This window comes from Ammodytes marinus (genome assembly GCF_949987685.1).
Source record: "Ammodytes marinus genome assembly, chromosome: 17".
Taxonomy (NCBI): Eukaryota; Metazoa; Chordata; class Actinopteri; order Uranoscopiformes; family Ammodytidae; genus Ammodytes; species Ammodytes marinus.
The window spans coordinates 18,172,431-18,186,140 of record NC_137221.1 but is presented as its reverse complement, the minus strand read 5'-3'; the positions used below and the strand labels follow the sequence as shown (position 1 = coordinate 18,186,140).

The window sequence follows — 13,710 nt, the reverse complement described above, 5'->3', positions numbered from 1 at the left end:
TAAATGACTGAAACAGCTCACCAGACAATCGCCAGGTACTATACTCTTTGGTCTACTTAGTATGCTGTGTGTTATTTAAGTACTGGTTGAAAGTATAGAGGCATGTAGCTTGAAAAAAGTGACTTTAAAATATGTGTAATATCTACATGCTTATAAGCATAAACTCAGTTACTGTAAATCAGCCCTCAAGATAATATGAGTGATTTTCTATTAGGTCTGGGAATGATAATGGCATGTAGCCTATTTGAAAACATTTTGTCACGCAAAAGTGACTTTAAAATATGTGCCGTATCTATATAAGGCGGCACAACCTAAATTCACAGCTATAGCAGCACTATCAAGGTGATATGAGGGGATTTCTATTAGGTTACCAACATACGGTCTTTCATTTCTAAGTGTGTGTGTCTCTGTCTGTATCAGTGTGAGACCACAAATGGATGCCCTGTGTAATGGAGCCAAGCAAGCTGAGGGCAGTGATCCCCTTGTAGACCTCCGGCCCCCTCCTGCCAAGCTGGCACGACTGGAACAGAACGGAGCGGGACCCTCGGCCCAGGAGAGGAGCGGACAGGGGAGCCCCGTGGCCAAGGGCCCGTGCCCCGCTCAGAAACTGAGCAAGAGCTGGCATGGCAAAGGTAGGTACATCCAAGGGTTGATACTGGGAAGGGTTGAGATCATTAGAGTCTAAGGAGGAGTGCAGTGGATTTTTTTTCTTTTGAAAGATTTTTTTTTTAGTTATACTTACATGAAACCTGATATTGCAAATTGCGTTCTTAAGTACAGTGATTATGACGCCTACGTGCCATTTGATATGGTTAATAACTGTGTTGGGTTCTTTTGGGGGTTGTAAATGTTATTCTGATTAGATCTGGTTTTGCTGTGATTAGATTTTTGGAGAACATGGCAAGTTTGGAGAGGTGAACTGCCAAAAACAAGCTTGAAATACAAGTTGATGACTGTGGTAAAAAAAAAAAATAATAATTTCTGCGGGCCAACCATAAAAGTGATACATTTGGTTGAAGAATTCCCCTTATGTCACGTTATGTGCTTTCACTATCTATTACATTGCATTCTCCATTTGTGTCCGTCCCCTCAGGGAGCCTGCTGCCGGTGTTCTGCGTGGTGGAGCACAAGGAAAGCCCTCTGGAGAGAGAGAGGAGAGAGGAGCACGCTGAGTTTGTGTTGGTCAAAAGAGATCTGCTGTTTAACCAGCTGATAGAGATGGCACTGCTGACCCTGGGCTACTCACATAGCTCTGCTGCACAGGCCAAAGGTGCACTACACAAACACGCACACACACACACACACACACACACACACACACACACACACACACACACACACACACACACACACACACACACACACACACACAGAGTCAAAGACACAAGTCCAACATGTGATCTAACAATTCTAATTTGTCTTGTGTACATTCAGGTCTGATCCAAGTGGGCAGGTGGAACCCTGTGCCTCTGTCCTGTGTAACAGATGCTCCGGATGCCACGGTGGCTGACATGCTGCAGGACGTCCACCATGTCATCACGCTTAAAATACAGCTGCATAGGTGGGGGAGCTGACACTGCATATCTTAATATGTCTGTCTACACTCAGGCTATATTCCTTGTCTAGTCTGTATGTGGAGTTAAATTATCTGTAGGTGTAAAAATGTGCCTTTCACCCAGTGCAATGCTGGATAAACGACGCCGGCCACCCACCATCCCTAATTTGTGTTATGTGAAATAAAATAACCAAAGGGCATTGACCAAATCGGAACCCGTAGGAAATCTATTTTGGCATGCAGTCTCCAGCAAAGAATGATTAAAAAATCATATTTTTTTTAAAACTATTTTAACGGTATTAGATTAAGTTTAATGAGTGATTTTATTTGCTTGTCGCAATGAATATTAATGAGCATTTTAATGGTGGAAGAAGGCACTAAAAATTATTTCCTGGAAAATGTTTGAATGATGAATGTCCGTTCCCTTTGGTTGGGCCACATATCGGGTCTTGGGTCAGATACAATATGAGAGTCAGGGCAGTGCAAGAACAACATACACAAGTACAGGAGTTAATATAGACCTTACAAACATTTGACCTGTCAGAGGGAATACACAGGCGTCACTAATAACATTAACTATGGCCAATGGCCGAAGCAGCCACATGGAATTCAGACATCATTCATTTCATTGCTTACACCTGTGACTGCGATTTACCTACTGTGACATGTCAAAATGTCCCCCAATTATAAATGGCCTGTTGTCGCAAAATAAAGAAGAATCTGGTAACATGTATGCTTTCCATAAGTTCACTCGATTAATTCATTACTTTATTAAGTGCTCTCGTGTCCTCCATTCATAGCCTTGACGGTGTGTGTTTTTAGAATGGAAACTGGTTCATCCGGGGCATCGCCCAGTGCATGCTGGGAAAAAAATGTGTGAGAAAATAACCCTCATGATGTCATCAAAGTCTAATGATAGAAGCCGTTAAGTTACATTATGGGATCCTGCATTTTTGGAGTGTAAACCATAGTGGGCAGTAAAAGTAAAGATGTCAAATTTTAACTTCTTGCTAGTGCAGTGCTAAATCACCAGAGTTCCCCTTTTAAAACTGTAATTAATCATGATGCTGTTTTTTTCATTTGCCCCTTTGTCTAGCTGGCCCAAACTGGAGGACTTGCCGGCCGAGCAGTGGAGTCACTCCACAGTGAGAAACGCTCTGAAGGAGCTCCTCAAGGACATGAACCAGAGCACCCTGGCTAAAGAGTGCCCACTGTCCCAGGTACACGATGCACACACACACACACACACACACACACACACACACACACACACACACACACACACACACACACACACACACACACACACACAGACACTAAGGAATACACATAGATACAGCATGCATAAAGAAGAGCAAATAAGAGAATTTGTGCTGCAGTTCAAAGTATGTCTGTAATGTATTTGCCCTTCTGTGTCCTGTGAATGTGTGTCTGTGTGTGTGTGTGTGTGTGAATGTGTGTCTGTGTGTGTGTGTGTGTGTGTGTGTGTGTGTGTGTGTGTGTGTGTGTGTGTGTGTGTGTGTGTGTGTGTGTGTGTGTGTGTGTGTGTGTGTGTGTGTGTGCGTTCGTGCACACTTTGACGCGTGACGCAGAGTCAGCATACGGTCCAATAGTTAGACAGGAAGTCCAGATGTGGTGGTAGATAAGGTGTGGGGGCAGGGCGCCAGAGAGAAATAGATAAAGAGAGATTGCTATCTCTTAAAAAGCCCCACTGCTTATCTTGATTCTGTCTACTGCTAGCCTGCCTGCCTGTCTGTCTGCCTGTCACTCTGTCTGTCTGTTAGCCTCACACACTATCTACTCATACTCACTCTACCTGACCATCCATCGCACTCTTTTGCATTTGTCTTTTCTTCCACCCTCACACGATTAAGCAATATTCCAAAATCCAAATCTGTTTTTGAGATCGCCTCAGAATCCTGTGCATTTAATCAAGCAAACACAGACACGACCGCATTAATAATTTTACATTAATGATGCAGTATTTGGGTAAGGCTTCTTAATGAATATTCATAATTATCAACTTAGTCTATCTGTTATTTTGCCTTGAGGGTGTGTAGGACATCTACAGTTTGATAAAGAGAAATTGCTCACTATCTCTCTCTTCTTTACATTCCTTCCTTCTCTGTAGATCTGATATGAGCAAATCCTCCCTCCCCCATCCCTCTCTCTCTTCTATCACTCCCTTTACCCCCTCTCTTGTTTGCAAGAAGCAGATTAAAATAAATATGAGAAGATGAAAGGTGTAATCAGATGTAAAGATTGCACAGGACGGTCTTTGGGGAAAATCTGTGTGTGTGTGTGTGGGTGTGTGTGCGTGTGTGTGAGTGTGTGTGTGTGTGTGTGTGTGTGTGTGTGTGTGTGTGTGTGTGTGTGTGTGTGTGTGTGCATGTGCGTGTGCGTGCATGCGTACGTGCGTGCATGTGTGTGTGAGTGAGTGAGTGAGAGAAAGATAGACAGAGAGACATAGTCTCTGATGACCTCTAGTGTTTTGTTTGATTACGCACAGATGCTCGCACACACACATGCTTGTGCACACTTGATGTACACACATACACACACACACAGCACACACCCACCCATACTCACACACACACACACACACACACACACACACACCCACCCATACACACACACACACACACACACACACACACACTGGGAGCTCACACACTGACACACTCATCTGTCTTTATTATCCTATTTACCTGGGGGTCTTTTTAATAACACAGATCTGAGTTCATTAATATCAGATGTGTGAACAGCTGAGACACCCAGGCAGCCAATAGAAAATGTAATGAATTTCTGTTGTCTTTCCCCCTCTGTTTCAGAGTATGATATCATCTATTGTAAATAGCACTTACTATGCAAATGTCTCGGCTGCCAAGTGTCACGAGTTTGGTCGATGGTACAAGCACTTCAGGAAGACCAAATGCTTCAAGGGTGAGGGATTTCATGTTCCTGATAAGTCTTACAGCATGCCCAAAGTCCATACTACACTACATACTAATTCCATACAGTATGTTCTGGACATTGTTTCAGCAGTTGAAAAAACATAATTGTGGACATGGGTCAAACTGCGACTTTGAAAGATGGATAAAAACTTTAGTTTAAAAAGTCAAATGTTTTTCTGGAGATTTAATAGTTGTTTTCCATGTTGGAAAGATGGACGTGTCTCACTACCACCCACAGTTTATTTAGAAGCTTCCAGCTGTGAAGAGCTTCTCCATTTAATTTGTGCATAGCATTGTGGGAGGAGAGTGTCTGTGAGCAGCACACTCAAAATTGGCGGTTTTAAGTTTGTTTGAGAATATTCTTCCAGCATCAATACTCCACGCAATTCTGGGGAGCGCTTGTTATCAAAATCACTTTTTTGTCAAAATCAGTGAATATCTCCACACGATCTGCTACCTGTCCGTACTGTGTGCTGGCTAAAATAAAAATCTGGTGTTCATTTACAGCCTGGGTTTTGTAAAAAGGTATGTAAACAAAGGGTATGTAAAGAAAGGGGGCCCACCGTAGCTATCAACATGCCTGTTTACAGAGCCTAGGCTGTGTATCCTATTAACACAGATCATTTTTTCAGCGTACACACAGATTTTTAAAAAGTTTTTTTTTTGTCAAAAAGCATTCTCCAGAATCGCTGACTCCACCTTTAAAAGTCTGCCTATCCTTTTCCTCCACCAGAGTTTGACAGCTTCTCCGACCAGTCTGCACATCTCACCCTCACGCAGCAGCCCATCACAGGAGGCCCGGCCGAACAGAGCCAGACCCTTCTGTTCTCTCATGGAGAGGTAGCCAACATGTGTGGCCTTCCCCCCCTCGGCATGCGCCCTCACGGCTTGGTCACCCAACCCCTCAGCTCCCAAATGGTCAACCAGCAAATGGCCATGGCCCAGTTTCTCAACCAGCAGTACGCCGTTAGCCGCATGCTAGCCGGCCAGGGCCTCCCGCCAGCTCCACAGCAGTATCTCAACCACCCGCCTGTAGGCAGACCTCCAGCCAATGTCTTCTCCATAGCCCCGGATCCCCAAGTCCCCCCACAGCAGATTCAGGCACACTGTGGCCCAGGGGGAAGCCCCGCAGCTGGGGCACAAAACCCCACATCGGCTGGGCCCTCCGCGGGGCAAAGCGACGTGCCCATAGAAATCTACCACTGCGTGAGGGAGGAGCTGAAGAGAGCCGGCATCTCCCAAGCCGTCTTTGCCCGGGTGGCGTTTAACAGGACCCAGGTATGGAACGCATACAAAGTCAAAGCGACTGTGGGTCTAAATGAAAGCGGTTGCAAACTGTGTGCTGGTGATTAGAGTTTTAGGAAGTGTGGGTTAAGTGTGTGTTCTGTGTCTACGTGTGGTTTGATGGTTGGCACGTTGGCATGGCCTTTGCCGCAGTGCCCCCTTCCCCCCCCTCTATGCATGTGTGTATGTCTGTATGTGTGTAAGTATGTGTGTGTGTGTTTGTGTGTTTGTGCCAGCTCTCTGCAGCACAAAGCCGGTGCCAGCACTGAAGCAGCTGCTGGGCCAACTAATCACATCCCCTTGGAGAAATGCTGTCTCCCTCTCTTCCTCTATCTAACTGTCCCTCAATCTCGCCACCTTTCACTCTGGCAGCCATATTATTGGTTTAATCTCTACCTCTGATTGTCGCACCAATTTTTAAAATATTTATTCAATCTTTTCACTTTTCCTTCCACTGCTCTCCCTCATCTGGTATCTGTATCTCCCTCTTCCATCGCCCTGCAACACTAAAATGCCACGATATCTGTGTCCATCATCTCACATTCAGCACCACACCCAGATAAATGGGGCTCAGAGGGACAGGCTCAGCCCATTGTTATTATTATTATTACCGTCATTATCATTTTCATCACAATAAGCAGAGCTGGTTATTATCCACCCCCGTGTTTCTCCCTTGCCAAGTCCAAGGTGCCTCTGTGCCAGCCATACAAGTTGGGCACGATGCCAAGGTGCCATATAGACGTGAGGGACACATTTGTCATTTAGCGATTCACGTAAAAGCCTCCATCTATTTGGAAGCAGGAGGTTTGCTGGCTGTGGATCCAAAGATGATCCATGATTTGAATAAGAGTTTCCTTTCTTTCCCTTTTTTCGCTGCCAGCATAAAATCGGATTTCTTTTTTTCTGTTCAGGAAGGAAGCTCTAAAATCTGTGTGTGATGTTTGAAGGCTTTCACTGCTTACAGAGATACACACAGAATCATGCTAGCTCTCCAGACGTGCAAGTGTGCTTAGCTTAGCACTGACTGGGAACGGGCACTGCATCATCTGTAGCTGTGTAACACTAAAGTGCAGGAACTTGACATGGTGCCTTTTAGAATGGGATCCAGACATGGATATACTGGAATTCCTTCAGGCATTTGAGGAACTTTATAGCCTATTTGCCATCTCATTAAGCGACAAAGAAAAAAAATCCCTAATCCCTAATATATAGGATCTATCATGATATTTTATGTGTGATGTTTATGGTGTCACACTCTGAAAGCGGACGCCGATTGAAACATTGTCTTGGTTTTTGAAAACGGCTGACACTTAACAATTCTATGTGCGTAAATAATGATTTTGGAATCATCATTTAAAATTAATTAAAATATTAAATATTTCCCAGCGAAAAAGGTGAATATTTGAAACCCCCCAAAATGCTTTATATTTCTTTCGAGATTTTTTTATTCAAATTGCACAAATGATAAGAAACTCAAAGGAGAGAACCATAGCCTTTAAAAAACCTTTGATGATAACCCCTGCAACATTTTCAAACCAGCAATTATTTTCTTAGAATAGCAACCTGAAGCCATGTATCATTGTGTGCTGCTTCTTGCCTATACCAATCAATAAGTATTGACGTGTGTGTGTGTGTGTGTGTGTGTGTGTTTACCTTTACCAGGGCCTGCTGTCAGAGATTCTACGGAAGGAGGAGGACCCTGCACATGCCTCCCAGTCTCTTCTGGTCAACCTGAGGGCCATGTACGGCTTCCTACAGCTGCCGGAGGTAGAGAGGGAGCGCCTCTATCAGGAGGAGAAAGACAGGAGCCTGACTGGATTCACCCCAAGCTGCAATAACACACCACCAAGACCCACACAGGTGAACCAGCAGACAGCCTACAGAGAGAGAGAGAGAGAGAGAGAGAGAGAGAGAGAGAGAGAGAGAGAGAGAGAGAGAGAGAGAAGAGAGATTAAATCAAAACGCTGCTGTGAAATGTTTTACTTTAACTAATGTGTTTCCCCGTTCATGAAACAGCACCGAATTATTGTAGTGGGCTAATACTTTCTTTAACTAAATTACTGTTGCCCAAACAAAAGTCAAACGTAGCCGATTTAAAATGCTCTGCTTTAAATCTTAGAAAATCGAATTTGGTTCAATTTAATGATTTAGCTCCCTGACCCCTGACCTTCTTCCTCAATTCCCCAATTTGTGGATTGTCCCCCTGACATTCAATGATTGATCGCCAATAGATGTCGGTCTTATGTGCAATGCTTAATGTGATCCTCGGCTGTGTGATCCCATCATCGGGTCAACATTGGTCAATTAACCAATACAATGATTTCTGACCCAATAGCAGCCGGGCAACGTATTGACATTCCCTATAGCCACAGTTGTGCTTTGTGTTAAGGGCTGATCAGCAAAGGTTAGAATGGAAACACTGTTAAGTATAAGATAGTGAACATGGGCCAGGCAAACATTCTACCTGATAAAGAATGCAAAACATTTTTCATTGTGAGAATGTGTTAGCATGCGGTCACAAGCATTTAGCTCCGACCAAGTACAGCCTCACATGGCTACAGACTCTTTCACTCTACTCTCTTTCAACAGCATTCAAAACTACATTTTTATATCACTAAATTAAAGAAATATTGGAAATTAGGAAACTCTAACCTACTACTTGACCAAAAAAGATGCAGGAAAGATGATATGAACTGCATCATTTATCTCTACAGTGTTTTTTCCCTTCCATTTTTTCTCAATCTGGTGTGTCCAGGAAATGTGGAAATGTAGAAATGAATAAATACATAAATAAATAAATAAATAAATAAATGTGGAAATAAATGCGTGTATAAATAAATAAATCTATAAATAAATAAATTACATTGAATTGTTTATGTATTTATTTATGTATTCCTTCTTTTATTTATTTATTCATGTATTTATTTATTTATTCCATTATTTATTCATTTATTTATTTATACTTATGGCAGGTAATGTCCTCCATACCTGTGTGCACTGACTACACTACTGACTCCCTCTGTTGGCCTGTAGACGGTCACGTTTTCCTCTGATATACATGCAGTTGCCAGCTGCTTCTGTTGCCAGGGAGGCAGTTCATTTCATGGGAGAATCATGTGCATTGGTTCATGCTTTTGTCCCCCCCTCCACCCCTTGTCTTTCTGTCTACTTTTAGGCGAGACTGTCCCCGGTTGCAGGAGACAGAGTTTTGTGGACAGACAGTTGTGTCCTTAACGTCAGCGCTTCCATCTACGAGGAGATTCAGCACGAGATGAAGAGGGCCAAGGTGTCTCAGGCTCTGTTTGCAAAGGTGGCCGCCTCAAAGAGTCAGGTACGTTGCACATTTTGAACCCAGGCGTTTGTTTTGCTTAATTGTTCTTTCACCGATGAAACCAGCTCTTAGTTTAAGCAAAGATGGCTAGTGTGTGTGTGTGTGTGTGTGTGTGTGTGTGTGTGTGTGTGTGTGTGTGTGTGTGTGTGTGTGTGTGTGTGTGTGTGTGTGTGTGTGTGTGTGTGTGTGTGTGTATGTGTGTGTGTGTGTGTGTGTGTGTGTCTAGAAAAGCCCAGATAATCAACCAGCAGCTGTACTCTGCAGAGGACTATCATCGGGGCATCAGACTGCTATTGTGTCCCAAATTATCGCTCTAATAGTCACCATACAAAAACAAATGCAACACACACACCCCACTGCACAGACACACTGTACCCACATGCACGCGCATGCATGTACACACAATCCCACAAACACGCACAAATGCGCCAATACACACCTACACACACTGGCATGATTTGAGTGTTTATTGTTCTCATTTTTATGGCGGCCCCATAAGCTTGTTATTGCCTTTTGTTTTGAGGATAATTTCCCTTCATGGAATGGAGAGATTTTAGCTGTCTCATTTTCTCTTCCTCTCGTGCCCATCTTCAATTTTCACTCCTTTTTTCCTTTATTCTCTCTCTCTTTCTCTCTCTTTCATTCTTTCCTTCTCCCTCCCTTTCCTCCACTCACATGATGAAGATGTTTGGAGGTCATTCAGCGGTCACGCCAGTATGGACAGGTGGTGCAAAACCCCTGAGGTTCTTTTTCTGCCTCATAGCTGGCCTCCATTTTTACTTTACTTCCTCTATGTTCTCTTTACCGCTCTCTCTCTCTCTCTCTCTCTCTCTCTCTCTCTCTCTCTCTCTCTCTCTCTCGCAGTATAACCCAGTTGTTTGGCAGGCAGAACCATGCTGGATCTCTCTGTTCTATCTGCACCGTGCATCTGGATGGCATTGTGTTCTAAACTTGGGCTATAGCCAGGCGTGTGTGTGTGTGTGTGTGTGTGTGTGTGTGAGAATCGGTGTGTGTGTTTGTTTTTTATGAATGTGTGTGTGTGTGTGTGTGTGTGTGTGTGTGTGTGTGTGTGTGTGTGTGTGTGTGTGTGTGTGTGTGTGTAAGCAGCAGCAGCCTGCTCGCAAAGTTCATGCATCTGAAACTAGCTTGGCTTCACCTTCCTCAATCTGCCACTCACAAGTTTTTTTCCCCCTCATGATGAAGAAACTAATTCTAGCTAATAGGAAAATCTCTCCATCATCTTTTGGCTTTGCCATTTGAGGATGTTGATCACCAGCTTTGTTTTCTATGTTAGTATATTGATATGTGAGGAAATGTAAAATGATTGTGATTTTTTTAGTTTATAGAACAAGGGACAACTGAACACAACATTGTAGTTATTGCTGTTATTATATCTTCCTAAAATCTAATCAGTCACAGAATTAATAGGTGAGTAGGTGTATTAAGGTGAGTCAAACCTCCCATAACTCTCCGTGATGTTGCCATGGCAATTTTGATGTCCTAATGCCAAAGGTAGAACAGATCAAATTATTAGATTCTGGATAATCTTCTTCTTTTTTTTTCACGTTTTCCTTTTGCCTACTTACTTACAAATGCATTTTGTTTGGTGCATGATGTAGTGCTTAAAGGTACATTTCATAGCTTAGTTTAGCTTAAGAAGCAGATGTCTTTTTTTTAATGAAGTACAGCAGCTCCATTTGCAGGCATAGTCTGCGTGCCCGTATACATGATGGAACATAGATGGATTCCTGGTCTATCCAGACAGCACGTTTGACTAAATTCCTCATTAAATATTTAAGATGATATCAAAATTGTATTCCCTTTTCTGTTTACATGCTCCAACAGCCTAAAAAATGTAACGTAATGGAGTAATGTGTATCTTGGCCATCCATGTGTTTACTTAATATGTGTTGCACTGCAAGCAGGGACATACAAAAAAATTCATTCATCCTCTTGGATCTCTTTACGCAGGCAGAAAGACTCGGAGATATTCATACTCTGAGGTATAAGAAGAGGAGGTTGTTGATGTAGAAATACTCCCTAATTAATAAACTAATTAACAGAATATTGACTTGATTAGCATGGCTAATGGAGATGTTTATTATATCGTGGCAATTATGGCAGGACATTAGGCGGCTCAATGGCTTTTTGTTGTAACATTAGAGTTGATCACACCACAGATATTTTTCTACTCACTGTCTTTTGTTCTGTCGGATCAGGTCAGACAGGTTTGCACCACAGCAGCTTGTTGGGTTACAGGGTCACTGTAGCTGTGCGTGCATTTTTGATATAGTCGAGGGCATAGGTCGTTCATCCAGGATAGCTTAGCTCAAACACTGGTAGTCAAAGGGTTGCCAGTCAAAATATACACTTTTTACAACATCACTAAAAGCTACTGTGGGATTGTTGGGACCTGTTTATTTTGGTATTTAGGTTGCGCTCCATATTTTTACACTGTATGTCATTTTAGAATCACATACATACTGGAAAGAAACCAGGAAGTGCCTGTGACTGCCCTTTTAGTATCTATTTGATTAACCATTTGGAACTATTCCTTTAAGGACACATTAGAAGTATATGCATGACCTGACCTAGGACTGCTCAGCTTGTCGGACTCTTGTATGTTTCTCTGGCAAATGCATTATTATATATAGCCTACAATTATATCTGCTTCATTATTGGGTGTTTTTATGGAATGGTTATGTACCGCTAATGCTAAGTGCATGACTTAAAAATAAAGAGTTACCCTCCCTCTCGTAGGGCTGGCTGTGTGAGCTGCTGCGTTGGAAGGAGGATCCCAGCCCAGAGAACCGGACCCTGTGGGAGAACCTGTGCATGATCCGCCGCTTCCTCAGCCTGCACCAGACCGAGAGAGATGCCATCTACGAACAGGAGAGCAGCAACGCCTCGGCACAGCAGCACTGCACTGACAGGCTCACACTGCTCTGCAACGATAATACACTGGTAAGACCATCAACAACCACACACAACACAATCTCATTTACACACACAGGCAGAATGATACTGTATGTTTTAAACACTACTGTCTCTGGTTGAAATCTCCCTAGAGGAGAAATCATTTTTGCTTAGCTTTCTTGTTAGCAGATGAAACAGGAGAGTTTGTCCTTAGCATTAGAGCTTGAGGTGGCCTGACTTACCTCTTTATAAAGTGCTTAAAGAATCAGTTTGATAGCAGGAAAAGAAGATTGATATAGATTTGTACCATAAACTTGAAAGAAAATGCATCACATTGAGTGGCAATAGATCTCTAGGGTGTGTAATGGGGAGGCAGCACTTGCAGTAATGACAGCTAAATGCCAAAATATTTAAAAAAAGGAATGATTACCAAATTAAGGAATGATCGGTGAGGCTAATTAGTTATTTTTCTTTAATTCCCGAAAATCTAGCGCATGGGATTGATGGCTTGATTATAGCACAGACTCAAAGTCAAAAAAAATTGTTGAATATGATTGTGTTAATAGCTAGACAAAACACTTGATACAAATACATTCTTGCCTAGGCTGAATTCACATCATCTAGCCTACCAAATAAAAGCCTAACACAGTAATATCTTCATAAACACCATGGAAATGAGTTGCCATCCAAAAAGACAGAGTGATACTTTTTACTCAAATTGACTTCTATTTTCCTCTTGTTCCCATCATCAGTACCAGCGCAACTCTCCTCTGCCACAGCAACACCATCTCCAACCACATCAACCCCTGCAGCCCGACACAGGACCTCACATGTCTCCGCGGCAGCCGTGCGCTGCGTCTCCGGCTGAGTCAGAGGCGCATGGGGGAAACTGGGGCCACGTTAGGGTACGTTTGCAGGACAGGGGCAGTGGAAATGGTGAGAGGTGGGACGGTAAGGACTGGGTTGAGGGGGGTCGAGGAGAGAGGGGCATTCTGGGAGGGGGAGGGGACTGGGCTTGCGCTGGTAGGGTGAGGGACAAGGAAACGGAATGCAAAGACCAGGCTAGGGGTGGCAATGTGGGCGAGGACAGGGTAAAGGAGACCATTGGAGACAGCAAGGAGGAGGAGGGCCAGGTTGAGGAGAAGGTGGCTTTGAAGTGGTCACTCTCCGGAGATGAGGACCAAAGCAGGGCTAGCAGGCTGTGTTCAGAGGCTGATAACGAGGTCCAGAGTAGTGGAGAGGAGGCCCAAGGGGAGGGGCTGAGAGTGTCCAACGAAGCACTGGGAATCCTGCAGAGCTTCATCCAGGATGTGGGCCTCAACCCGGACGAAGAGGCGGTCCACACTCTGTCGGCTCAGCTGGGCCTGCCCAAACACATCATCCGCAGATTCTTCAATAGCCAGGACCACGACAGAGGAAAACGCAATAGCCAGAGCCCGAAACGCAGTCGAGACGACCAGCGTAACTTCACAGACCCGAACTTCTCCCAGACGGACGTCAGTGTAGAGGAGAAGGAGAAAGAGGGGGAGGATGGTGATGAAGTGAATGAAATGGAACAAAAGGAGGAGAAGCAGACAGGGAGAAATGAAAGGAGCGAGACAACAGTTTTGAAAGAGTCGGATGTTGGGACTCAAACTATTCCCCCCCTGAAGGAGGAGCAAGAGAGCTAA

At 43.8% G+C, this 13,710-nt stretch overlaps 1 protein-coding gene across 1 annotated transcript; it reads left to right on the top strand.

Moving 5' to 3' along the window:
- Positions 1 to 418: 418 nt before the first annotated feature.
- Positions 419 to 13,710, top strand: satb1a (SATB homeobox 1a; the record flags this gene model as incomplete). Its single annotated transcript, XM_080045027.1, has 10 exons — positions 419 to 632; positions 1,094 to 1,270; positions 1,435 to 1,561; positions 2,652 to 2,775; positions 4,387 to 4,498; positions 5,243 to 5,787; positions 7,456 to 7,653; positions 8,969 to 9,124; positions 11,885 to 12,088; positions 12,793 to 13,710. Exons 1-10 carry the CDS (start codon positions 434 to 436, stop codon positions 13,708 to 13,710), a joined length of 2,760 nt encoding a protein of 919 aa, XP_079901153.1. The 5' UTR covers positions 419 to 433.